Genomic DNA, 27209 nt, shown 5'->3' with positions numbered 1-27209 from the left:
CTACTAAAAATACAAAACATTAGCTGGGCATGGTGGCGCGTGCCTGTAATCCCAGCTAATGTTTTGTATTTTTAGTAGAGACGGGGTTTCACCATGTTGACCAGGATGGTCTCGATCTCTTGACCTCGTGATCCACCCGCCTTGGCCTCCCAAAGTGCTGGGATTACAGGCTTGAGCCACCGTGCCCGGCCTCAAGTATTTATTTCCATTTGTATTTCTTCTTTTGTTAGCAGCATGTTGAGGCCCGCCCCCCGCATTTTTTTTTTTTTTTTTTTTTTTTTTAGTTGGAACCTCTGTCGCCCAGGCTGGAGTGCAGTGGCACGATCTTGGCCTACTGCAACCTCCGCCTCCTGGGTTGGAGTGATTCTCCAGGCTCAGCCTCCCAAGTAGCTGGGACTACTGGTGCGCACCACCACGCCTGGCTAATTTTTGCATTTTCAGTAGAGACAGGGTTTCACTATGCTGGCCAGGCTGGTCTCTAACTTCTGACCTCACGATCCGCCTGCCTCCGCCTCCCAAAGTGCTGGGATTATAGGCACGAGCCACTGTACCGGGCTGCTGAAACTGAATTCTGCCAATCTTTTTAATCTTTGCCAGTCTGATTTATTAAAAACACCTGGGCTGGGCGCGGTGGTTCATGTCTGTAATCCCAGCACTTTGGGAGGCCGAGGCAGGTGGATCACGAGTTCAGGAGATCCAGACCATCCTGGCTAACACGGTGAAACCCCGTCTCTACTAAAAATACAAAAAATTAGCCAGGTGTGGTGGCACGCACCTGTAGTTCCAGCTACTTGGGAGGCTGAGGCAGGAGAATTGCTTGAACCTGGGAGGCAGAAGTTGCAGTGAGCCGAGATCGGCCACTGCACTCCAGCCTGGTGATAGAGTGAAACTCCAGCCTGGTGATAGAGTGAAACTCCGTCTCAAAAAAAAAAATCGTTTTTATCTGCAGTTTCATTCCTAATGAGGCTGAAAATCTTTTCAAGTATTTAGTTCCATTTGTATTTCTTCTTTTGTTAATAGCATGTTGAGGCCTTTCTTTTGTATTTATTTAAACAGACTCTCACTCTGTTGCCTAGGCTGGAGTGCAGTGGCGATCTCATCTCACTGCAACCTCCGCCTCCTGGGTTCAAGTAATTCTGCCTCAGCCTCCCAAGTAGTTGGGACTACAGGCGCGTGCCACCACGCTGGGCTAATTTTTGTATTTTTAATAGAGATGAGGTTTCACCATGTTGGCCAGGCTGGTCTCCAACCCCTGACCTCAATTGATCCGCCTTCCTCGCGTCCTAAAGTGCTGGGATTACAGGCATTAGCCACCCTGTCCAGCCCCCAAGGATTTTTTAACTTCCATACTGTGTTTAGGAAGATTTCCTTATTATTATTTTTATATATAAATTTTTTAAAAGCATTTTTTAAAGAGACGGGGTTTCACCATATTGGCCAGGCTGGTCTCAAACTCATGACCTTGTTATCCACCCATCTCGGCCTCCCAAAGTGCTGGGATTACAGGCATGAGCCACCGTGCCTGGCAATTTTCTAATTATTAATAGTTAAAAGTATTAATAGTTCCAGGATTATAAAAATATCCATTTGTTTTTTTCAATACTTACGTTGTTTCTTTTATAACATGTAAATCTTTGACCTAGGTGGAATTTATTTAGGTTTAATGAGGGAGGTGGAGCTCTTAGTTTTTCTCTAAATGGCTAGTCTATGGCTAGTCCCATCCTGTTTATTGACTTTCACTTTTTCTCCACCAGTTGGAAAAAATGTCACCTTTATCATATACTGCAATTCTCTATACCCCTGGCTCTGTTTCTATACTCTGTTTGGTTTAACAGGACCGTGTGTTCCTTTGTCGAAATTGCTGTGTTCACTGCTGTAGCTATCTAATGCATTTTAATATCTGGTAGAACAAGTCTCAGCTCGTTAATCTTCTTTAAAGTTTTCCTGGCAGTACAGCAAAGTGATTAAATTCATGGAGCTTGAGGTTAGCCAGCCTCAGCTTTAATCTTAGGTTAGCCACTAACTAGCTGTGTTACCTTGCACAAGTTATTGTTTTTCTCTCTGGACTTCTGCTTCCTCATCTGTGTAATGTTAACGATAATGGTATCTACCTCACAGTGTGTTTGTGAAGATATGATGAGATGATGCATAGCAAGTCCTAAGGTTGGTGCCTGGCACACGCTGAGTGGTCAGGAAATGTTAGGAGTTTTTGTTCTGAAAATGATGCACCTGTTTTTTCCATCTGAATTTTAGGCTCATTTTGACAATAAAATCCCACTGGGATCTTCACCGGGATGACACTGACTTGGTGGGATAATATTGGGATAGTTAATGTCCACATTACAGGACCTTCCAGTCTAAGGAAAGCTCTGATCTCCATTGGTCCAAGATGTTATGCTCTTCAGTAGAGTTTTATAGTTTTCTTTCTTTTTTTTTCTCTTCTCCCCTTCCCCTATAGTTTTCCTTATATAAGATCTGTACATTTTGTTAGTTTATTTCCAGATGGCGTAACTTTTTGTGAGGTCTCACTCCACCACCCAAGCAGGAGTGCAGTGGCACAATCTCGGTTCACTGCAACTGCCACCTCCAGGGTTCAAGCGATTCTCCTGCCTCAGCCTCCTGAGTAGCTGGGATTAGAGGCGTGAGCCACCACACCCAGCTAATTTTTGTATTTTTAGTAGAGATGGGGGTTTCTCCGTGTTGGTCAGGCTGGTCTTGAACTCCTGACCTCAACTGATCCTCCTGCCTCGGCCTCCCAAAGTGCTGGGATTACAGGCGTGAGCCACTGTGCCCAGCCCAGATGGTATAATATTTTCATTGCTCTTGTGAATGGAATCCTTTTTCTCTCACCATTTTTTTTCTCCCAATCCACTTCCAGTTTTTTTCTCCCAACCCATTTTCTGTTTTTGAGACACGTCTTGTTCTGTTGCCCAGATTGGAGTGCAATGACATGATCAGAGCTAGCTGCAACGTTGGACTCCTAGGCTCAAGCAGTCCTCCTGCCCCAGACTCCCAAGTAGCTGCGACTACAGGTGTGTGCCACCATGCCCAGCTAATTTATTAGACGAGGTCTTGTTATGTTGCACAGGCTGGTCATGAACTCCTGGGCAAGTGATTCCCCTACCTCTGCCTCCCAAAATACTGAGATTGCAGGTGTAAGCCACTGTGCCCAGCCATCCCACCATTTTTTTATTCTTCTTTTTTTTTTTTTTTTTGAGACAGAGTTTCACTCTTGTTACCCAGGCTGGAGTGCAGTAGTGCCATCTCGGCTCACCGCAACCTCTGCCCCCCAGCTTCATGTGATTCTCCTGCCTCAACCTCCCGAGTAGCTGAGATTACAGGCATGAGCCATCACACCTGGCTAATTGTGTATTTTTAGTAGAGACAGGGTTTCTCCATGTTGGTCAGGCTGGTCTTGAACTCCCAACCCCAGGTGATTTGCCCACCTTGGCCTCCCAAAGTGCTGGCATTACAGGCATGAGCCACTGTGACCGGCCTTTTTTTTTTTTTTTTTTTTTTTCTTAAGGGACATGGTCTCACTATGTTTATGTTACCCACACTGGTCTTGAGAGGTTTCAAGCAACCCTCTCACCTCAGCCTCCCAAAGTGCTAGGATTACAGGTGTCAGCCATTGTGTCCAGCCCTCATCCCACCATTTTCTAATGGGATTATTAGTAGTACATTAAAAGTTATTCATTTTTGGCCGGGCGCGGTGGCTCACGCCTGTAATCCCAGCACTTTGGGAGGCCGAGGCGGGTGGATCACGAGGTCAAGAGATCGAGACCATCCTGGTCAACATGGTGAAACCCCGTCTCTACTAAAAATACAAAAAATCAGCTGGGCATGGTGGCGCATGCCTGTAATCCCAGCTACTCAGGAGGCTGAGGCAGGAGAATTGCCTGAACCCAGGAGGCGGAGGTTGCGGTGAGCCGAGATCGCGCCATTGCACTCCAGCCTGGGCAACAAGAGTGAAATTCCGTCTCAAAAAAAAAAAAAAAAAGTTATTCATTTTTGAATGTTTATTTTGCACCCAAAGTGGCCATAATAGTTGAGTTTAGAAATCATGTCTCCCTTACCTGGTGTCAGCTTTGAGACATCCCAGGCTTCTATCTGCTAGGGCATCTAGTACGTGGGCTTGCCATAATTTGTAATCCATCTGTGTAAACATAGGAACTGTGTCTATTTAGGCTGTAAGTCCCCAGGGGTCAGCACAAGGCTGGCATCCCAGCAAGAGGCTATCAGTGCCAAATGAAGAAGGTGTCCCATATTGTATTACTGGTGTTTTCTGGGATAGAGGAATCTTTCCTGTAGGATGGAGAGCAGAGCAGTGAAGAAGCAAGTAGTCCCTGATGTCATCTGGCTGACTGTCTAATTTGGTGCCGACACTGAAGTCATCATTAATGTAAGAGTGAATTATATTTTCCCTCATTATATGTTGAAGGATGCATTGGGTGGTATGGGAGGATGGAGGGCTTAATGAATGTAGGAAATCAGGGAAAACTTTGCCAAAGAAATGACATTCAAGGAGGCATCAGGGGTGACTCTGCAACCTTATCTTGCTTTTGCTGCCCCAACCGAAGACCAGTCTTAGCACCCAGTCCTGCTTGAATGAATTCATTCGGCAAACTTTGACGAACACCTGTGTCAGGGCCTCTGCTGTTGGGTCTGGGGCCACAGGGTTGGGTAAGAGCCAATATATGATGTCATATCATAGCTCTATTGAGCTGGTTGTTACAGGGGGTGGTCAAGACTTTTTCGCTTGAATGGGGAGGTGGAGGTTGCAGTGAGTCAAGATCGAGCCACTGCACTCTGGCCTGGGTGACAGAGGAAGACTTTGTCTCAAAATAAATACATAAAAAGTAATGTGGCTATGGCCCACAACTGTAATGCCAGCACTTTGGGAGGCCAAGGTGGGAGGATCACTTGAGGTTAGGATTTCGAGACCCTCCTGGGCAACATAGCAAGACCCCATCTCTACAAAAAATAAAAAAAAAATTAGCTGGGGGTGGTGGCGTGTGTCTGTGTCCCTACCTGCTCCTAGCTACTTGGGAGGCTGAGGTGGGAGGATGGCTTGAGCCCAGGAGGTCAAGACTGCAGTGAGCCATGATCATGCCACTGCACTCCAGCCTGGGTGACAGAGTGAGACCTTGTCTCAAAAAAGAAAAAAGAAAAAATAAAGACAATCAAAAATTGCCCATAATCTTACAATCCAGAGGTAACCATTTTTGACATTTTTGTGCCGGGCACAGTGGCTCATGCCTGTAATCCCAGCACTTTGGGAGGCTGAGGTGGGAGGATTACTTGAGCCCAGGAGTTCAAAAACAGTCTGGGTAACGCAGTGAGACCTCCTCTCTACAATAAATAAACAAAATTAGCTGGGCACAGTGGTACGCACCTATAGTCCCCGTTACTTCGGAGGCTGAGATGGGAGGAGTACTTGAGCCCAGGAAGTCAAGGTTACCGTGAGCTGAGATTGCACCATTGCACTCCAGTCTAAGCAACAGAGAGAAACCCTGTTTCACACAAATGAAGAAGACATTTTGGTAATTTAAACACGTTTTCCTACCTACTGGGAGACTGAACAGCAGGATTTAAATGATGGTGAATGGAAGGTGAGCAATGAGTTAGGGCTGCCCATCATGTGGGCAGATTCTGTGACTTAATGAAAATAGTGAGGTCATGAAGTCTTCTATACAGGGTCTTGCTCTGTTACCCAGGCTGGAGTGCAGTGGTGCAACCACTCGCTGCAGCCTCAAACTCTTGGGCTCAAATGATCCTCCTGCCTTAGCCTCCTGAGTAGCTGGGACTGTAGGCACATGCTACCACACCCAGCTGAGGTCATGAAGTCTCTATCCACGAATATCTTTTATAACTTGCATAGATGTATTTCGGTGAAATCCTATCTTAGTCTTTCCTGATTCTGCCTGAGCAGGCTTCAAACATTGTTTCGGGCTCATTCAATGGGAAATCAGTGTTCAGAGGGTTTCTCCAATAATTATTGAGATCGGGTCATTTATTCAAGAGATTGGGTGCCTACTATGTGCCAGACATTGGGGATATGAGGATGAACCCAAAGATGCTAGCATGAACACAATCACTAAACCAAAGTCACATAAAGAAATTAAATGTGGGAGGGACATGGAGAGCCACACATGTACTGATCATCTGCTATGCTGGAAGTTCTGCTTAGCAAATGTAATCTCATTTAATCATCTGGACCTGGGGGAGGTAATCTGACCTCTCTGCACCTCAGCTTCAGTAGAAAATGGGGACAGTATATTGAGAGAGAATATTTGTTACGGGGCAAACCCTGTTCCAAAGCTTGGTTCACTCAAAATATAAACAATGAGGAACTTTTTACACTTTAGGGTTTTTTTTTTTTTTTTTTTTTTTTTTAATGATTGAGAGGTTTTTATGTTGCCCAGGCTGGCCTTGAACGCATAGTTTCGCCACTTAAGTGCCAGGACAACAGGCCTGAGCCACTGCAACACCCATACTTTTTACACTTTAGACACTAAAACCTCTGAGAGGCAAAGAGGGCTGGTATTTAGTGAGTATCTACTATGTGATAGGCACTTTACAAAGATCTAATTTAATCCCAGCCCCATTCTTTGAATTTGCTATGTACCCTGCTGTCCAAATGACGGCATTGAGTCAGTGAGAGATTTGGTAACTTGCCCAAGGCCACAGAGCTGGAGAGACTGCAGAAATTCAAACCCAGGCCTGCTGATGTGCAGAGCCAGTGATAATATATTATCTTGCAGTACAGTTCATGGGATAGATGTGTCCCTTTGGGAATTCCTGGGTCTCTGCTGGTGGCCTGTTAACTCAGTTCTTGAATATGCACTTTTCTCATAACTGTGCAGTTTGAAAACAGTGACTCATCCCCAAACTAGGCAGGGTTGAGTATCTGTCCTGTTCATCTTCCACATGCCACCTGCACCAACTTCTGAAGATAATCTGCAATAAAAGCACTGTGGTTAAAAAACAGAAAAACACACACCACAAATGTATAGGTTTGTCTGTTGGTGCTTCTGTCAAGAAAATAAACTCATGTATCCCATTAACTTAAAAAAACACATCTAATTAAAGTTTAATAACTAAAGCCAACTTTCTATCTGTACAGTTCTCTGAACATACTCTTTTCACACTTAACTATATGTTGTCATTTGTTTCTGTTTGATTCTGCAAGGGCAGAGACCTTGAAATATTCACATCTGGATTCCCCCATGGCTTGACTCAACTGAGGTCAGGCAGTGTTTGCTCAGAGAAATAAAGGTGTTTCCATAATGCCTGTATTAGCTTTCTTTTGCTGTTGTAAGAAGTTAACACAGATTTAGTGTCATAAAACAATATTCATTTCTGTCTCCCACTTCTTGTGAGCCAGATGTCTGGATTCCATGGCTCAGCTGGTTCTCTGCTTCCAGTGTGACAAGGCTGAAATCAAGGAGTCTATATTCCTCTCTGGAGACTTGGGGTGGGGGTATATCTGTTCCCAAGTTCAGTCAGGTTGTCAGAATTCAGCTCCCTGAGGTTGTAGGACTGAAGTCCCCATTTCCTTGCTGGCTGTTGGCAGGACTTTCAGCTTTTAGAGGCTGCCTGCATTCCCTGGCTTGTGGCCACTTTCAAAACCAGCAACAGTGGGTTGAGTTCTCCCATACTTTGAATTTAATTCTTCTGTCTCTCTCTCTCCAAATTATCTCTTTTGCCTCCCTCTTCTGCTCCTGAGGGTTCATGTGATTACATTGGGCCCACCCAGACATCTAGAATAATCTTATTTTAAGGCCTTTAAGCATTTAAGCATTTGCAATATTGCTTTTGTCAAATAATGCTGGCTAGGTGCGATGGCTCACACCTGTAATCCCAGCACATTGGGAGGCTGAGATGGGCAGATCACCTGACGTCAGGAATTGAAGACCAGCCTGGCCAACATGGTGAAACCCAGTCTCTACTAAAGATACAAAAATGGGCTGGGCAGGGGGTAACGAATGCCTGTAATTCCAGTTATTTGGAAGGCTGAGGCAGGAGAATTGCATGAACCTGGGAGGTAGAGGTTGCAGAGAGCCAAGATCATGCCACTGCACTCCAGCCTGGGCGACAGAGCAAGACTCCATCTCAATAACAATAATAATAAAAAAGAATGCAACATATTCACAGGTTTCAGGGACTAGGGCTTGAACAGTTTTGGGCAAGGGGGCAGGACATTATTCTGTCTACCACAGCGCCTATACTAAACCTGCAAATTTTAGTTACTCCCTGTAGGTCAGAGGGGAGTAAAGCTACTTCAGAAGACATCTAAAAGATGCCAAATGACTTGCCAAAGAGTACTGTATCAGCTGTAAATTGAAAAAAGAAAAGTTAATAATCCTTTGTATAAAATCAAGTTAAACCATTTTTTTGGGGATGGTAGTTCCTCCTTTCTCTCAGGTTAAAGCCGGAGAGATTTTAAGAGGTGTCTTGTTCCAGAGAGCTGGGTGCTCTTTGCAGTCTTTTCCCTTTGCAGGATTTTGCTTACCAGACTCATAAGTTTTCTGTGACCAGTATTAGACACAGAACATTGAACCCCTTGGTGTTAGAGTTTGGGCTATAACATAATGGTCTCCTATCAATACTGGCTGTGTCCTACGCGTTAGCATTAGGGAGTAGAGGGTGTGTTTCCTCACCCAGGGAAACCTTTTAAATGTGGCCACTGATTGTGCCTTCATAGTTTTTAAGAGCTGGCCTCAATCCAATTCAGGACGGACTCTAGAAATGTTTCCGGACGACTCAACCTATATATAGGTACAGAAAACCTATGTGCTGGGTGCTTCGAACTTCAGCTCAAGGCTCAGGGAGGCTAAGTACATTGCCCATTGTCTCTCAGCTGGTAATAACAGCTACCATTTATTAAATATTTGCTCAGCTGCGCGTGTAAATCCCAGCACTTTGGGAGGCTGAAGCGTGTGGATCATGAGATCAGGAGATTGAGACCATCCTGGCCAACGTGGTGAAACCCCATCTCTACTAAAATGCAAAAAATTATCTGGGGCGTGGTGGCGCGCGCCTCTAGTCCCAGCTACTCGGGAGGGTGAGGCAGGGGGAATCACTTGAACCCGGGAGGCGGAGGTTGCAGTGAACCTAGATCGTGCCACTGCACTCCAGCCTGGCCACAGAGCAAGACTTTGTCTAAAAAAAAAAAAAAAAAAAAAAAAAAAAAGCTGTATGCCAGGTGCCAAATCATACGGACCTAATACTGTCAAGGTCTCCCTTCACATCCTCTTCCAATTTGTCAAATATTTTACGTTAATTTTAATTCCAATAATGCCGTGAAATGCTAGACAAATGCAGATCACAAAACTGAGGCTCAGAGAGGTTGAACTGACAGCCAGGGAGTGACTCAGCCAAGATTCCGGTCTAGGTCCGCTGGATTCCAGGGCCTGAGTTCTCTCCAGGGTACTGCCTCTAAAAACGCACTCAGGTGCATTCTGGTCGACATGGCCCCAGAGTCCAAATTCTTTACACGAGCCGTCAACATATCATCAAGTTCCTCAAGTGGTAAGAACGCTGTAGGCTGCGGGTGCAGGCTCTGCAAATACACAGCGGCCTGAAGGCCCAGGAGGAAATGAGGAACCGTCTAAGTCCATCAGCCGTGGAATATCCGTTTTACTGGTATGAGGGTCTTTTTGTCTCATTATTATGCGTCAGTGAGTCATTTAGGGAGGACCAAAAGGGAAAGTCCTGCCTCTCATCACCTACAAGAAGCGTAGGTGAACCGTTTAGGAGAGAAGCCCGAAGTGGGAGCTGCGAGTCGAGCTCCCCATCCTGGCTCCCCACCTGCACCTGCCCGGAGGTCTGGAGGCAAAAAGCAGCGAAGGGGTTAAGAGCGAACCGGGCGGGGGAGCCCAGCCACCGCCCCTTCCCAGCATCGCCTCCCAGAATCCCCGACGCCCCCAGCCAGTTCCCGCACCTCGCGAGACTCCACCCAACACCGCCCGCCCCCTCCACGCCCTCCCCGAACAGCGATCCGTCCCCGTTCTTAGTTGAGGTCGGCGCTAGGCGGAGGACGCGAGAAAAAAAGCGGAAAAGGGCCGCGGGGCAAGCCGGGAAGTGTGGTCTACGCTCTGCACGCGGACATATTCTTCCGGAGCGGGGAAGGCCAGAGAGGCCGCTGGGACTACGACTCCCAGTCGCCCTTTCGGTTTGTTTTTGTTCAAAAAAAAAAACCCCACACTCCCCCTCCTCACTCTTCACACACACTCACACACACCCACGGCAGACACGCACGCACCCGGACGCCGAAGGGAAAGCTGCGTCTCGCCCTCCTGCCCCGCCGCCGGTCGTGTCTCAGTCCCTCAACAGAGCGGGAAAGCGGAGGCCGGAGCCGTGACCTCTGACCCCGTGGTTATGCGGAGCCGCCGCATTCCTTAGCGATCGCGGGGCCGCCGCTGCCGCCGTGGGCGACTGACGCAGCGCGGGCGCGTGGAGCCGCCGCCACCCCTCCCCCACCGCGCTCTCGCGCCAGCCGGTCCCCGCGTGCCCGCCCCTTCTCCCCGGCCGCACCCGAGCCCTCGCGCGCCGCCACTGCCGCCGCCGTCACGCGCCCCCCCACCGCCGCTGCCGCCGCCCCAGCCCGGAGATCCCGCGTGGAGCTGTCGCCGCCGCCGCCTGGGAGGAGGATGAAGGACAAACAGAAAAGGAAGAAGGAGCGCACGTGGGCCGAGGCCGCGCGCCTGGTGAGGCGGGCAGCCTAGGGGGGGCTTCGTGGGGGCCGAAGGGGGGAGCTTGCTGCGCACCCCCAACAGGAGGGGGAGGGGCGAGGCCCTGCCCACCGCGGGAGGGGGCGGGGCCATCTTCCTTTAAGAACAAGACAGCCCCGCTAGGCGCGGGGTGGGGAGCGCTCCCCCGCCGTGATGGGATGTGGCGCCTTTTTCCGCTTGCGCCCTCACCTCCCCCGCGCCCCAGCAAAATTCCTCCGGAGGGGCGAGTTGGCTGGCCAGCTCCTTCCCCTTTGGGCACCGGGGTCCCGCCTCCCCTCCCCCACTATTTGGCAGCGTCTGGGGTCTGGGGCAGCTTCGTTCATTCAGCTGGGGGAGTTGGGTTTCCGGGAAGGGTCGGAAGCTCCTCCTTCGCTTCCTGGTGGGTAATGGGGTGGTGCATTTGACTGGGGGTGGAAAAGCGACCCCACATTCAAGGACGCCAGTGGCATTTTGAGATTTCCCAATCTAAACCAGGTGCATGGAGTGAAGCAAGTGCTCATTCCCAGCTTGACCCTTGAGCAGCGGTTCTCCAACTTTAGTGTCCTGTAGGGGACACCTGGGAGGCAGTTAGGAACGCTCCTCGTAGGGCCCTGAGCAAGACCTGCTGAGCCTCAGGGTCTGGGATGGAGGCTGGGAATCTGCGCTTTCACTAGCTTCCCAGGTGATTGGAACGCAGTGGCTCACGGACCCCACTTTGAGAAACGCTGACTTTAGGTGCTTGCCTTCAGAAGCTGGACTGAAAATGGGTACTTTGTGGAGAACTGAATCACTTTGCCGAGAATGTATGTTGCACAAAGACGAAGTGTCTCTGTGGGGAGACTGTTCACAGAGGATTTGGGCTTAGCAAGGAAGAGCGTAATTTGAGTGTTTGAAGCCGCCTGGTTCAACTGGTAGGGGTTGTGAGCGTCAGAGGACTTGCAGGTGAAATGACTTCCTTTTGGATTGCATCCACAATGCTAAGACGCTTGGAGATGCATTCCTGAAACGTAACAGGTTATACTTCTTCCAGAGATGTCACTTCTTCAGATTTGTCACACAGTGAGGTTATGGTGCCATAGCATAAGTGTTTCTTGACACCTTGTAGTTTGTATGTAATTGTTGTAATCCAGTTCTAATGATTAATGAAATTCTGACTTAATCTTTCATTTTGAGGTGAGTTTTCTGCCTCAAAGATGTGCGCCCCCCCGCCAACAAAAGGTTGTGGGGATTGATACAAATCTAAAGTACACCTTTTTCTTTCTCGAAATCTGTAAAAGTTACTGATTTATAAAATTGAAGGTATTTGGGCTACAGGAGAATTTTCATTGGTGTTTGCGATTCACTCCCCTACTCATTCGTTGCCCAGGGAAGAAAAATAGCAATTGTTTGTATGCTAAAGTTTTGTGCTTCAGTTTATTTTAGCCTGGCATGTGAAATTTGAAGATTTTGAGGTTCCAAAATATATACTTTTTTCTGATTCAGTCAACATTGGAAGGCTGGGCTAACTTTCGGGATCTTGTAGAAATTTCAGGATTTCTCTAATGTTTCTTTTTTTGAGACAGAGTCTCACTCTGTTGCCCAGGATGGAGTGCAGTGGAGTGATCTTGGCTCACTGCAACCTCTGCCTCCCGAGTTCAAGTGATTCTCCTGCCTTAGCCTCCTGAGTAGCTGGGAGTACAGGTGCACACCACCACGCCCAGCTAATTTTTGTATTTTTAGTAGAGTTGGGGTTTCACCATATTGACCAAGATGGTCTCCATCTCTTGACCTCGTGATTCACCCCCCTAGGTCTCCCAAAGTGCTGGGATTACAGGTGTGAGCCACTGAGCCAGGCCACTCTCAGATGTTTCTTTACCTGAATATAGGCCTGATGGGGATTGGGAGAGAGCTCTCATTTTCCTGGACAAAGTTTTGTGTGTTTATTGACATTCTCCGTGGCGTTCCTGTTATGTGGGTGTTTATGACCCTGGGCACCCAAGGAAATTTGTTTGCCAGAGTTCTACTTGTTAGGGTTAGGTGAAAGTACTTTTACATCCTGTGTTATTTATGCCCTGACAGAATTAGAAAGTCTGTCTGTCTCAAAGTTCTGTTGGTTCTTACTAGTTGACTTTAGGAATTTGGGGTCCACTGTTAAGTCTCTTTAGGTTCTCGAATTGACTGTGGTGTGAACTTCAACATTGAGGTTGCTCTGTTTGATCATTGACTGAGCTTCAAGCCAGATTATGAGTAAGTTACTTCTCTTTTTCTTGTAAGGCACTTCATTAAAAATAGTGATACGAGGCCGGGCGCGGTGGCTCAAGCCTGTAATCCCAGCACTTTGGGAGGCCGAGGCGGGTGGATCACGAGGTCAAGAGATCGAGACCATCCTGGTCAGCACGGTGAAACCCCGTCTCTACTAAAAATGCAAAAAATTAGCTGGGCATGGTGGCACGTGCCTGTAATCCCAGCTACTCAGGAGGCTGAGGCAGGAGAATTGCCTGAACCCAGGAGGCGGAGGTTGCGGTGAGCCGAGATCGTGCCATTGCACTCCAGCCTGGGTAACAAGAGTGAAACTCCATCTCAAAAAAAAAAAAAAAAATAGTGATACGAGTAGGAATTACTTTGTGGTGCTGTTATACCTGTGAAAAAGGATTTGTGAGACCTTGGGAGGCTGAGGCGGAATAATCACTTGAGGCTAGGAGTTCGAGACCAGCCTGGGCAACATAGTCAGAACCAGTCTCTTGAACAACAACAAAATGAGCTGAGCCTAGTGGTGTGTACCTGTGGTCCTAGTTACTTGGGAGACTGAGGATAGCTTAGGCTGAGGAGTTGGAGGCTGCGGTGCCCAGTGATTGATTGTGCCACTGCACTCCAGCCTGGGTGATAGAGGGAGACCCTGACTCTAAAAAAAAAAAAAAAAAAAAATGAGGCCGGGTGCGATGGCTCATTCCTGTAATCCCAGCACTTTGGGAGGCTGAGGTGGGTGGATCATGAGGTCAGGAGTTCTAGACCAGAGAACCGTGAGAGCAAGACTCTATCTAAAAAAATAAAAAATAAAAAAAGGACTCCTGACTCTTTTTTTGTGTTTTTTTGTTTTAGAATTTTCCATTTCTTTGGATGGACTGGTTGTTAGGTGAAGGGGAACTTTTTAAGACTCCTAAGCTCGACGTGGTGGCTCACACCTGTAATCCCAGCACTTTGGGAGGCCAAGGCACACAAATCACCTGAGGTCAGGCGTTCGAGACCAGTCTGGCCAACATGGTGAAACCCCTGTCTCTACTAAAAATACAAAAATTAGCCGGGCATGGTGGCACATGCCTGTAATCCCAGCTACTCGGGAGGCAGAGGAGTTTGCAGTGAGGTGAGATCACGCCACTGCACTCCAGCCTGGGTGACAGTGAGACAGACTCCGTCTCAAAACAAAAAAACAGCCCTCTTCATGTTGAAAAAAAGTTGCTGTAACACTGTGTGCTGGAGAATTTGTGAGAGCTTACACTGAACTGAGAGAAACTTGACCAGGAGGGAACGTAGGACAGTTGATTAGAACACCTGAACACTTCTCTTTGGGCAGGTGGATTTGGAGTGCTTGCAGTGGCAATTGTATGCACTTCCCTGGAAACACCTTCAGATTGCTCCTGAACTGTCTTAGACTGGTGACTACAAGTGTAACTGGGAATCCTTTTAAAAATTGTTTTTATAGAGGAAAGAAGATTATTCTTAAGAATTTCAGTATAGTATACCCCAGGAGATTTGATTTTTGCAGATGTTAATTATGCTGTTGAAAAAGATATTGTTTCTTTCACACATTTTATAGTATTGTCTTTTCTAGATGTAAGAAGTAGACCTTACATGGTTGGGTGGATATAAAGCCTCCAACTTGTTATGAACAGTTTGTTTGGGAGAAACGGCCAAGGGGATTTCCCTTTAAATTGAGGACCCTAAATGGATTCTCCCTGGCTTTGAGAAACTCTTTTTTGCAGGCTTTATCTTTTACTTTGATTCATGACTGACCAATCTTACATCAAACATTTTTTTCCCCTTTGAAGTAAGAGATTCTTTTTAAAAAATGTAAGCTAGAAAGAGACTAGGAATAGAACACTGCTGACTTGTTCTTACACCAAAAGCTGGAGGCGTAAACAGTTTTAATAAAAGTGAATTATTTGTATCTTTTGATGTAACTTCAGAGATTTTGTTTCCTTTGTCTTAAATTCTCAGGCTCTTTCTGATTGCTGTTTAAATAATTGGTAGTTACTATTTCAGAGTCATACTTCTTAAAAAATTCTACCAAAATTCGCTAGCTCAGCTTCCATTTAATTGATATCAAAGAAATGGTATCTGTGGTACTGAACATTAGTAGTTTGTACCAGGGTTTATTGTAGGTTTGTTCAAGTCAGTACTGCCTATCTTGGCACTTAGGTTCTTGGAATACAAAGGTAGATAAGGTTTGCCCCTCAGGGCTATGGTCTTCTGGGGATGGCAAAGGTCCAGACATAGGCACAGAATTTTACTCCAGGCATAAGTGTTATCACAGTTGTATAAATCATAAACAGATAGATAGCCCAGTTCCTGCCTCTTGTCCAGTCATAATTCTGAATAGTTTCTCCGTTCACTCTCAACAGTCCTGGTTTGGGAGATAATTATATGTGTTATAAAACAATGAGGGTATTGAAAAGAGACATTTACTTCTGGCAGAGATCAGGGAAGGCTTCCTGGAGGAAGGTGCTTTTTGAGCTGAATCTTGATGGGTAAGTAGAGGTTCCCATCACAGAGGGTGTAAGCAGGAGCTGGTGACAACAAATAGGAGAGAAAGAGAGTGGGGGAGACAGAGAGAGAGTGTGTATTTGCAAAGGGTGGGAATTAGGTATATCTGTGAGTTATAGGAACATAAAATTTGTGGAGTGTCAGCTTGGATGGGTAGAGAGATGGGCAGAGACCAGATCGTGAGGGCTTCATATGCCAGGCCAGTGAGCACCTACTCTGTGCCAGGCACTGTAGGCGTGACTTATATTGTCTCTCATCTGTTCAACTCTGAGAGGAAGACATCAGTATCCTTCAAGAGAACCTAGGTTCAGGTTGGGTTGTAATTTGCCCAAGTTTAGAATGTAAAAGTTTGAATGTAACTCTAGATCTGTTCGTTAGCTGTGGGCCAGTGGACTTTGGAAGCTTCAGCTTTTGCAGTATGTGATCAGGGAGCTGTTGAGGATTTTATTTGCTCTCTATTTTTTTTTTTTTTTTATTTTTTGAGACAGGGTCTCACTCTGTCACCCTGGCTGAAGTGCAGTGGCGCCGTCACAGCTCACTGCAGCTTCCATTTCCCGGGCTCAAATGATTCTTTCACCTCAGCCTCCTGAGTAACTGGGATTACAGGCTTGTGCCCCATGCCCAGCTAGTGTTTTGTATTTTTTGTTGAGACAGGGTTTCACCATGTTGCCCAGGCTGGTTTTTAACCCCTAGGCTCAAGCAATCTGCCCACCTTGGCCTCCAAAACTGCTGGGATTACAGGTGTGAGCCACTTTACTCAGCTAGTATTTTTTGTGTTTTTTATTTTTTAAAGAGATGAGGATTCATGGTGTTATCCAGGTTGGAGTGCAGTGACTAAACACAGGCAGGATCATGGTGTACTGCAGCCTGGAGCTTCTGAGCTCAGGCGACCCTCCTGCCGCAGTCTCAGCTGAGATTATAGGTGTGCACCACTGCGCCTGGCCTGTTGAAGGATTTAAAAGCTGAAAGTGATGAGGGCAGATTTGCTTTGCTGGGTTGACCTCAGGCTGTAACATATAAGTTCTACCAGAGCAGGGATTTGGTCTTGTGTAACTGTGAATCCCTAGAATTGTGCCTGGCACCAAGTAGGTGTTCCATGTGTTTGTTGAATGAAGGCTGACAATAGAGTCAGAATGGATTTGAAGAAAGCAGAACTGGATGGAGGGATATTAAGAGGCTGTTGTGTTGGGCCAGGTAAGAGACTGGTTTTGTGACTTGGGGGACAGATGAGAGAGAAGGCTGACACCTGTGTTTCTGAATTAGGTGATTATACAGGTTGTCAATCAAGGTAGAGAATAGAGGAGGAAAAGCTGGTCTGGAGAAGAGGTGAATTAGAGTAGCCAATTAGATGAATTAAGAGTAGAGCTGGATTAGAGTAGATGAGGAAGGGGTACAATCAGTATACAACCGAATATTTGAATCTGAAATTTGGGGGAGAAGTCAGGGCTAGAGGTAGAGATTAGGTAGTTATCAGAAGTTAGTTAGTCGCTGAAACGTGGAGAGATGTTGATGTTACCCATAGAGAATGGAAAAACTGCAAAGAGAGGCAAAGAATAGGGCCGTGGGAAATAGGGGTTTCATTTTAGTACCTTCTCCAAGCCCTGACTTTAGTGCTGAGGGCTTATGTTCTTCCATAGAGAGCACCTTCCACAGCAGTCCTGTCAGACGAGAGTGGGCATGTTCAGGGTGGTGTGGCTGTAGACAGCAGCAGCCCTGTCAGACTTACTGCTTTATGTTTTGCTTGTGACAGCAGTAGTTGGTTATGGTAGTTAAATGGACTGTAAGAGGTTAGCTTGATTTGGAGTAACTTCAGTAGCTGTACAGGTTGACAAAGTACGAAGATATTGACAGCGTGTTTCCTCTTTTAGAAGAATAACTTTTCTAAAACTCTTCAGATGGAGTTTCACTCTTGTTGCTCAGTCTGGAGTGTAATGGCGTGATCTTGGCTCACCGTAAGCTCTGCCTCCCCGGTTTAAGCGATTCTCCGACCTCAGCTTCCCGAGTAGCTGGGATCACAGGCATGCCCCACCACGCCTGACTAATTTTGTATTTTTAGTAGAGATGGGTTTCTCCATGTCTGTCAGGCTGGTCTTGAACTCCCCACCTCAGGTGATCCGCCTGCCTCGGCCTCCCAGAGTGTTGGGATTACAGGCATAAGCCACCACACCCAGCTCTGCAACAACTCTTAAAGCAAGAGAGCTGCAGTTGCACAGTTAAGAAAATACTGCCATGACTTGGTTATAGGTAATGCTAACATAAATGGGATATTCTGTTTCTCACTGCACCAGTCATGCAGAATTATGGCATCATGTTGCCAAATGGCAGAATGTTCTGTGGCAGTTAACACCACAAATTGACAACACAGTGGCAGTAGGCACTGTTTAAAAATATGGGTACTTGGCCAGGCGTGGTGGCTCATGCCTGTATCCCAGCACTTCAGGAGGCTGAGGCGGGTGGATCACCTGAGGTCAGGAGTTCAAGACCAGCTTGGTTAACATGGTGAAGCCCCATCTCTACTAAAAATACAATAATGTGTGTGTGTGTGTGTGTGTGTGTGTGTGTGTACATGCACTAATCAAACTTCCTTGGGAAAGAAAATTTGAATACATTTCTGTCTTACACATTTCTCGTGCAGCACTATATATTCTGTGGTTTAGCAGTATAACAGCATCAAGTTAAACAGTAACCATTGTCGCTAAGATCTCGTGTACTATGCCATGTATGATGAGAAGAGATGCATCCTTAGAATTGAGAATGAGAACATTTCAGTTAATTGCAGTAACTTAGCCTGTGATATATAGACCAATGGATATAAATGGAAATTGCACACTAAAATTAGGACGTTTGTATTTCTTCAGGTATTAGAAAACTACTCGGATGCTCCAATGACACCAAAACAGATTCTGCAGGTCATAGAGGCAGAAGGACTAAAGGAAATGAGGTTTGTATTGTTCTTGTTGCTTAGCATGAGGGTTTCATAGGACATGTGTCTTTCTGTAGTTGTGTAGTGATATGAATAAGTCCACCTGTGTATATATTTGTGCTTCTGTCTGGCAGTGAGGTAGAACTATCCATTTCCCAAATTGTGTGTCGTCTGTGTGGAAGGTGGGAGTGGCTGGACACCCATTGGTTTTCATTTGGAGGTGCAGTGGCTTCCCCATTTCCTTGCTCTTCCTTAAGTCTTGGCATAGAGATTGTTTTTTGTGTAAGGAGTCCGGCAGGGCACATTTTGTCTTGTGCCGTTTTGGAAGTTTCAGACCTGATAGCCTCTATTGTACCTAATATTGTACCTTTTCTCTATGCCATATCACTGAAGTTCTTTCTTTTAGGATAAAAGAATGGTGGTCTCATCAACATAAACCCACTGACTTTTTCCCCCCTACTAATTCCAGTCATATATGATACGAATTTGCTACATTTTGAGGTGACCTTTATTTTCTAAATTTACGGTATAGTTTTCTTGGTGAAGTAACAAGTTAGAAACATAGAATTGACGGCCTGAAGGCCAGTGACTGTCTTTAAACTTTATTTTTCCTTCAAACTTCAAAAAAAAAAAAAAAAAAAAAAAAAAAGGCCAGCTGTGGTGGCTCACGCCTGTATTCCCAGCACTTTGGGAGGCCGAGGCAGGCAGATCACTTGAGGTCAGGAGTTCAAGACCAGCTTGGCTATTGTGGCAAAACCCAATCTCTACTAAAAATAGAAAGATTTGCCAGTGTGGTGACGCGTGCTTGTAGCCTGTAGCCCATAGCCCCAGCTCAGGAGGCTGAGGCAGGAGAATTGTTCAAACCCGAGAGATGGAGTACAGTGAGCTGAGATTACACCACTGCACTCCAGCCTGGGCGACAGAATGAGACTCCGTCTCAAAACAAAAAATACTTAAATGAGGAAAGAGGAGAGCACTACACAGTTGCTTCCTGGGACTTGGAATAAATTTCATGTTTTTGCTGGTCAAACTTTAGCGGTTTTAATTGACCTTTTAGTGTCAAAAGGCCCTCACTTTCCAGTCAATAGTTCAAACATTCTCAAGTTGATATTTTGTGGGGAGGGAAGATTGGGATTGTCTACCTCAAATTTCTTTCACTTGTATTTATGCCCTGTGTAGTGTTATAATTGTGCTTTATTTTTGTTTTTATGGGCTATTTCCCATCATGCTGCTGTCTTCACTGCTGTTGGACCACTTTGCCTATAGAAGGTAAATGAGTCCCTCTGGGACATACGGAATTGAGAACCTTAACTTATTTCTGCTTCTTGTTCTTAGAGGAATTATGAAGCAGTTATGGTGGCTCACGATGAGTGAGCAGCTCTGTAATTTGTAGACGGAGGGATATGTCGGAGTCACAGCAGAGCTGTGCCAGCATGCTGTTCCCCCTTGTAGCAGAGATGCTAGCACACCCACTTGATACTCCAGATTTTGCACAGGGTACTTTTAGAGATTGGTTCTTGGTGAAAAATTTTTTAGCATCTAGTGTGTTCCAAGGCAAAATAAGTAATAGTTTTTTAATGGCTTTTTTAGATTCAGAATTTATTTTTAACACTGCATAAATTAGGGCCTCTAGTTCTGAAAAATGTGAAGAGGCTTACTTAAACTATATATTTTTTGAACATGCTGGGGAAAGGGAAGAGAAGGTGCACAGGTGAATCCTAGCTCTAATATGCTAGTGCCAAACTCAGTTAATAATAATGGGCATTGGTTGATATTTCTGGTAGCTTTTCTATTTTAAGATTCAGTAAGTAGCATCCTTCTCACTGAATTGTCACTGTTTTGGAACCTGCTGTTGTGGCAGGGACCATGAAACAACTTAGTATGCCATCGTTTCAGCTTAGTGGTGAAGCATGGGTACTAAATCTACTCGACTTACTTTTTGTATTCTGGTTTAAATAATTGTTCCTGGGTAGATACAGACTAAAACTCATTCTCCCCACTCCCAACAGAGCAAAAAAACAAATGAAATACAGTTTTTCTGTGTGTACTTACTAGAAAATGTTTAACTGGGAGAAACAGTTCTGCTTGTTTTATTGGCACAGCACCATTGATTCTGTGATTCTTTGTCATAATATTTTGTGGCAGTGTCTGAGTATGATATGTAGGTTGACATAGAGGCTAGGAAACTTTTAATAGTAAAATTTTACTAACATTTAATTTTTAGAATTATAACTTGAAAAAAATCATTGTGTGTTTTTTCTAAATTTCTTGGAAATTTGATTTATATTGTCAAAAAGCACTGAAGAAGTGTTAGGTATGGATTTCAGGTATCAAGTAATCTTTATCCCAGAGTTCTCTGAGTGTAATTTATGTGAATTTCATTTGGTTGTTCTTTTACTATTTTCATAGTGAAATTGTCATGAGATTTTTTTCTTCTGTATTTCTTGCTTAGTCTTCTCATTTGAGAATGAATTGGAGGGATTAGGTCTTTAGGTAAGCAGGCAGATGGATTGTATGACCCTCATCCGTTCTTTTGTGTTTTTACAGTGGGACGTCCCCTCTTGCATGCCTCAATGCTATGCTACATTCCAATTCAAGAGGAGGAGAGGGGTTGTTTTATAAACTGCCTGGCCGAATCAGCCTTTTCACACTCAAGGTAATTAATATAAACTCTGTTTTGGTGTAGTGGTTCTTGGACTTTTAATATGCATGAGAATTATTACCTGGTAGTTCTATAATAGGGGCCGTGAATTTGCATTTCTCATATGCAGTCAGATGACACTGATGCTGTTGGTTCTAAGTGGCACTTTGAGATGTTCTAATATGAATAGGATCTTCGAAATTATTTAGTCATAGTGGCTCTTGTCTCTGTTCATCTTTGCTTGTCTGTATCTTTGTAGATTGTACAAAATTGAAGGATAAGTATGTGTGGGGATAATTGCAGATGTTCTGCTTCCCCCCGCCCCCAGACGGCATCTCACCCTGTTGCCCAGGCTAGAGTGCAGTGGTGGGATCTCAACTCACTGTACCCTTCACCTCCCAGGTTCAAGCAATTCTGCCTCAGCCTCCTGAGTAGGATTACAGGTGCATGCCCGGCTAATTTTTGTATTTTTAGTAGAGATAGGGTTTCACTGTGTTGACCAGCTGGTCTTGAACTCCCGACCTTGTGATCTGCCCACCTTGGCCTCCCAAAGTGCTGGGATTACAGGCGTGAGCCACTGTGCCCAGCCACAGATGTGCCTTAATTAGGATTTTGTTGTAGTAATGATGTGAAGGATAAATTACCGGGCAGCTAAAGTAAGACCTACTATATGGAAGATAACTGAAATGTGAACATATTTGTGGAAATTCAAAAACTCATTAACATTTAGGAAGTGACAGTAATTACAAAGGAAGAGGAGTTAGGTAGAGTTCATAATAAAGCTCAAATAGGGCTAAATGAACATGTAATTATTTTTCCACCATTTGTGATATATATGGCAATCATTTAGACCAGAGCTCTGTACACTTTTTCTGTGCAGGGCCAGAAAATAAATGTTTTTGGTTTTGTGGACCATACTGCTTTTGTCTTAACCACTCAGCTCTGCCCTTTTAGTAGAAAAAGCAGCCATACCCAAATTAATGGGCATGAGTGTGTTCCACAAAAAAATAATTTACTTACAAATATTTGTTTTACTTAAGAAAACAGGCTGCAGGCCAGATTTGATCTGGGGCTGTACTTTGCTGACCCCTTGTTTAGACATAAGATGACTCGTCGACATTGGAGAAACTGAAAATTTGATGCTGACCCTTTCATTCTTAGTGTGTTTATAAATTGTAGCAGTCAATATACACTTTCTCCTTTAAGTTTGTTATCTTGATGGATTGTATTTAAAATATCTGAACAAATACCAGCTATATAACATGAAGCCATAAAGCTTGGTCTTTATATATAAATAAAGTTTATCTTGCGGTCAGATGTCTGTGCCGTTTTCTGTATTGTTTTTATATCTGACAGCTTGGTCTTCTTTTTCCTATCAGTTTTGCATGCTTTTCTTGTAATCAAACCTTGGGAGAGAGAGAGCCACTGAGCTTTATAAAACCTAGCTTTGTGGTCAGGTGCAGTGGCGCACGCCTGTAATCGCAGCAGTTTGGGAGGCTAAGGCGAAAGGATTGCTTAAATTCAGGACTGTGAGACCTTGTATCTATTTGAAAAAAAAAAAAAAGCCTTGCATGATGGTGTGTGCTTTCGTAGTTTTAGCTACTCAAGAGGCTGAGCAGGAGGGTAGCTTGAGCTCCGAGGGTAACTTGAGATGGAGGCTGCTGTGAGCTGGGATCAACACCACTGCTCTCCAGCCTGGGCCATATAGCAAGATCCTGTCTCAAAATAAAAACCTAGCTTTGTAACCTGGGTGGATATAACCTCTTTTTGGTGGAATGTGCATCCCTGGCACAGTCAGTCCTTAATAAATGATAGTCTTTATGATGTTCTGAGGTTCATCATCCTTAATTGCCTGTTAACGGCACTTTTCTATTATTATTATATATTTTTTGAGATAGGGTCTTGTTTTGTCATCCGGGTTGGAGTGCAGTGGTAGTATGTGCCTGTAGTCCTAGCACCATTACGGCTCACTGCAGCCTTAACCTCCTAGCCTCAAGTGGTCCTCCCACCTCAACTTTCTGACTAGCTGAGACTACAGGCACATACCACCATGCCTGGCTAATTTTTTGTGGAGAAGTTTTGCCATGTTGCCCAGGCTGGTCTCAAACTCCTGGGGTCAAGTGATCCACTTGCCTTGGCCTCCCAAAGTGCCAGGATTACAGACACGAGCCACTGCACCTGGCTTATTATTTTTTAATATTTTCATTTTTAGGAACAGGGTGTCACTCTGTTGTCCACAGCTGGAGTGCAGTAATCATAGCTCGCTGTAGCCTTGAACTCCTGGGCTCAAGCATTAGTCCCACCTCAGCCTCCCCAGTAGCGTACACCACCACCCTGGCTAATTTTTAAATTTTCTTGTAGAGATGAAGTCTTGCTATGTTGATTAAACTGATCTCAAACTCCTGGCCTCAAGTGATCTTCCTACCACAGCTTCACAAAGCACTGGGATTACAGGTGTGAGCAACCATACCTGGCCCTCTATTATATAGTGTATTGTTACATATACTGTAATTATATATAGTTATAATTAATACATATGTTTATTACAAGTATACCTGTTAATGATATATTCTATTTTTAAAATGAAGGTAATTGCTTTTTTCTGTGAGTACCTTAAGGTTAGAAACTGAGCTTTATTTCTGTTTGTAATTTGGCTCTGGGCAGAATTCTTGGCACAGTACATGCTTAATGTGTGAACTGAATTATATTTCTTCATCTTAATTTTACAGGTGTAAGCCACCGCACCAGGCCCCTTAATTTTAATTTTAATATATCTTTGAATAAACACAATTGTATGAACCTGCTGTAAGCTTGGGAGTGGTCTATTAGTCTGCAGCTTGTCTGGGATGTGCTAAGTGAAGATTTGCTCAATACTTCATCTCATCTGCCTTTGGCTTTCTGTTGCTTATCCTCGATAGTATCTAGTTCATTGGCCTTTTACATCCATAAGCAACACTTCTCTGATATACATTGTGCTCTTTAATGGATTAATGATTTGCTTGGTTGGTTCTTCTAGTTAGACTGTAAACTCCTTAAGGGCAGAGTCTATATTTTGTTCATTATCCACAGCACTAGGTACATAGTTGCTTTCAATAAATATATATTTAATGAATGAATTTAGTGAATAATGGCTACATTTTGGTACTTAATTATTTTTATTTTCTGAGACAAGAGTCTTCCTCTGTCACTCAGGCTGGAGTGCAGTGGCTCAATCTTGGCTTACTGCAGTCTCCACCTCCTGGGTTCAGGTGGTTCTCCTCCCTCAGCCTTCTGAGTAGCTGGGACCACAGGTGTCCATCAGTATGGCCAGCTAATTTTTTAATTTTTAGTAGAGATGCGGTTTCACCATGTTGGCTAGGCTGGTCTTGAACTCCTAACCTTGTGATCTGCGTGCCTGGGCCTCCCAAAGTGCTGGGATTACAGGCATGAGCCACCGCACCTGGCCTTCATTATTCTTTTGACATTTGATGAGAAATACTACCAATTTTTTTTTGGTAGAGACAGCCTTGCTATGTTGCCAAGGCTGATCTTGAATTCTTGGATTCAAGAGATCTGCCCACCTCAGCCTCCCAAAGCGTTGGGATTACAGGCATGAGCCACCTCATCTATCCTTGTTCATGATTTTGATGGGCTGGGTGCAGTGGCTCATGCCTGTAATCCCAGCACTTTGGGAGATTGAGGTCGGTGGATCACGTGAGGTCAGGAGTTTGTAACAAGTCTGGCCAGCATGGTGAAACCCCGTCTGTACTAAAAATACAAAACTTGGGCAGGTGTGGTGGTGCAGGCCTCTAATCCCAGCTACTTAGGAGGCCGAGGCAGAAGAATCGCTTTAACTCAGGAGGCAGAGGTTGCAGTGAGCCGAGATGGTGCCACTGCACTCCAGCCTGGGCGACAGAGCAAGACTCTATCTCAAAAAAAAAAAAACTGTTTCAAGGGGTTAACAAGTACAGACATGGCCCTTCACCTGTAAGTATTTTATTTTTTATTTTGAGACAGAGTTTCACTCTGTCGCTCAGGCTGGAGTGCAGTGGTGGGATCTCAGCTCTCTGCAACCTCTGCCTCCCAGGTTCAAGCAATTCTCTTGCCTCAGCCTCCTGAGTAGTTGGGATTACTGGTGTGTGCTACCACACCCGACTAATATTTATATTTTTAGTAGAGATGGGGTTTTGCCATGTTAGCTAGGCTGGCCTCCAACTCCGGACCTAAAGATCTACTTTGGCCTCCCAAAGTGCTAGGATTACAGGCGTGAGCCACTGTACCTGGCCACCTCTAAGTAATTTACATGGTATGTCTTAAGAACAAAGACATGGCCTTGAGCGGTGGCTCACGCCTGCAATCCCAGCACTTTGGTAGGCCAAGGCCGGCAGATCACCTGAGGTCAGGAGTTAGAGGAGAAACTTTTGTCTCTACTGAAAATACAAAAAATTAGCAGGGTGTGGTGGTGTGTGCCTGTAATCCGTGCTACTCTGGAGGCTGGGGGAGGAGAATCACTTGAACCCAGGAGGCAGAGGCTGCAGTGAGCTGAGATGGGGTCACTGTATTTCAGTCTGGGCAACAGAGCAAGACTCAGTCTCAAAAGGAAAAAAGAACAAAGACATTTTCCTGTGTAACCGCAATACCATTATCACACTTCAGAAATTTAACATTGATACAAATGTGTATAAATATATAGTCCATATTCAAATTTTTCTCTAGTTTCAAAAGTAATCTTTGTGGATTAAAATCCCGTATGCAATCATGATATTTTTGAACAATTCAGACTAGATGTTATATAGAAAATTAGGTTGATTTTGTTGTTTTTTTTTTTTTGGAGACAGGGTCTGGCTCCATTGCCCAGGCTAGAGTGCAGTGGCATGATCAGTTTACCACAACCTCAGCCTCCTGGGCTCAAGTATTCTTGTGCCTCAGCCTCCTGAGTAACTGGAATTAGATGCGCTTGACACCACGCCCAGCTAATTTTTATATTTTTAGTAGAGATTGGGTTTTGTCCTGTTGACTAGGCTGGTCTTGAACTCCTGGACTCAAAGCAATCCCCCCACTTTGGCCTCCCCAAGTGCTGGGATTATAGGTATGAGCCACCATGCCTAGCAATTAAGTACATTTTTAAAGGACTAATAAAAATGTAGAAATCTTGGTTATTTCCAGATTCCTGTGTTTTACTGCCTAGTCATGTCTACTGTTCCAGGTTTTCCAGAGGATTCAGCAGCAAAGGCTGATAGTGGTGGGAAGTTTTGCATAGTGGTTGACCAAGGGCTAGTTTGGTGAGTGTCTTGCCTGTGATAATGGAGAGGAAGATACCAGTTATTTAACTCAACGTTTCTCAGTTTTCCTTTTAAAGGTAGTAGTGACACCTTTGAAATCTTTTGGCATTTTCTTTGCCTGTTTTCCCTTATGTGTTAAGGAAAAGCTTGTGTGCATAATGGCTTGTTAGTTTTTTCTTTTCCCTACTTGGAAATCTCATCTGGTGGGGCATGGGGGTCAGAATTTACATGTGTATATTTATTATTTTTTGGTGACACTAAATTTCACTCTTGTTACCTAGGCTGGAGTGCAATGGTGCAGTCTCAGCCCACTGCAACCCCTGCCTGCTGGATTCAAGTGATTGTCCTTCCTCAGCCTCCTGAGTAGTTGGGATTACAGGTGCATGTCACCATGCCCGGCTAAGTTTTTATATTTTTAGTAGAGACAGGGTTTCACCATGTTCGCCAGGTTGGTCTCGAACTCCTGACTTCAGGTGATCCATCCATCTTGGCCTCCCAAAGTGTTGAGATTACAGGTGTGAGAGACATGCCTAATCAGAGTTGTATTTTATCTATATGCTTTTACTATTTATATGAAAATAATTGCAATTTTTTTATTTTTCATTTCCGGAAAGATTTGTATGGACTTATCTATGATTACAAAAGGTTTACTGGTTTGCTGGAGTTTTTTGGGGCATGACACAGGGTTTCTTCTCTTACAAAAGTTTTTCTGGGTAATGTGATGGTACAGGTTGAGTATCCTTTATCTGCAATGCTTGGGACCTGAAGTGTTTTGGATTTGGGAATTTTTTGTATTTGCCACATACGTAATAAGAGATCTTGAGGATGGGACCCAAGTCTAAACACGGAATTCATTTGTGTTTCATATTTACCTTATATGCGTGAAACAAAGCTTTTTTTTTTTTTTTTTTTTTTTTTTTTTTTTTTTT

General features: G+C 44.8%; 1 protein-coding gene across 7 annotated transcripts in view; it reads left to right on the top strand.

Annotated features, from left to right (window-relative positions):
* The first annotated feature begins 9947 nt into the window (after window positions 1–9947).
* The window catches only part of ASXL1 (ASXL transcriptional regulator 1), an 81328-nt gene continuing 64066 nt past the window's right edge, over window positions 9948–27209 (top strand). For 2 of the 7 annotated variants that reach the window (XM_032295274.1, XM_032295271.1), the window contains exons 1-4: window positions 10944–11210; window positions 18314–18396; window positions 19645–19647; window positions 20926–21034. In XM_032295274.1, coding sequence (XP_032151165.1) covers window positions 18341–18396; window positions 19645–19647; window positions 20926–21034 — 168 coding nt within the window. In that variant the 5' untranslated portion in view covers window positions 10944–11210; window positions 18314–18340. Of the gene's footprint in view, window positions 10713–10943; window positions 11211–11235; window positions 11658–18313; window positions 18397–18838; window positions 18880–19644; window positions 19648–20925; window positions 21035–23380; window positions 24239–27209 lie in introns of those variants that run through there. The other 5 variants (XM_032295275.1, XM_032295269.1, XM_032295272.1 and 2 more) reach the window with 5 other exon arrangements.

The sequence above is a fragment of the Sapajus apella genome, unplaced genomic scaffold (genome assembly GCF_009761245.1).
Source record: "Sapajus apella isolate SASKATOON/1434 unplaced genomic scaffold, GSC_monkey_1.0 scaffold33, whole genome shotgun sequence".
NCBI classification, from domain to species: domain Eukaryota; kingdom Metazoa; phylum Chordata; class Mammalia; order Primates; family Cebidae; genus Sapajus; species Sapajus apella.
The sequence above is the reverse complement of the archived record's forward strand: the minus strand, read 5'-3'. Positions and strand labels throughout refer to the sequence as shown.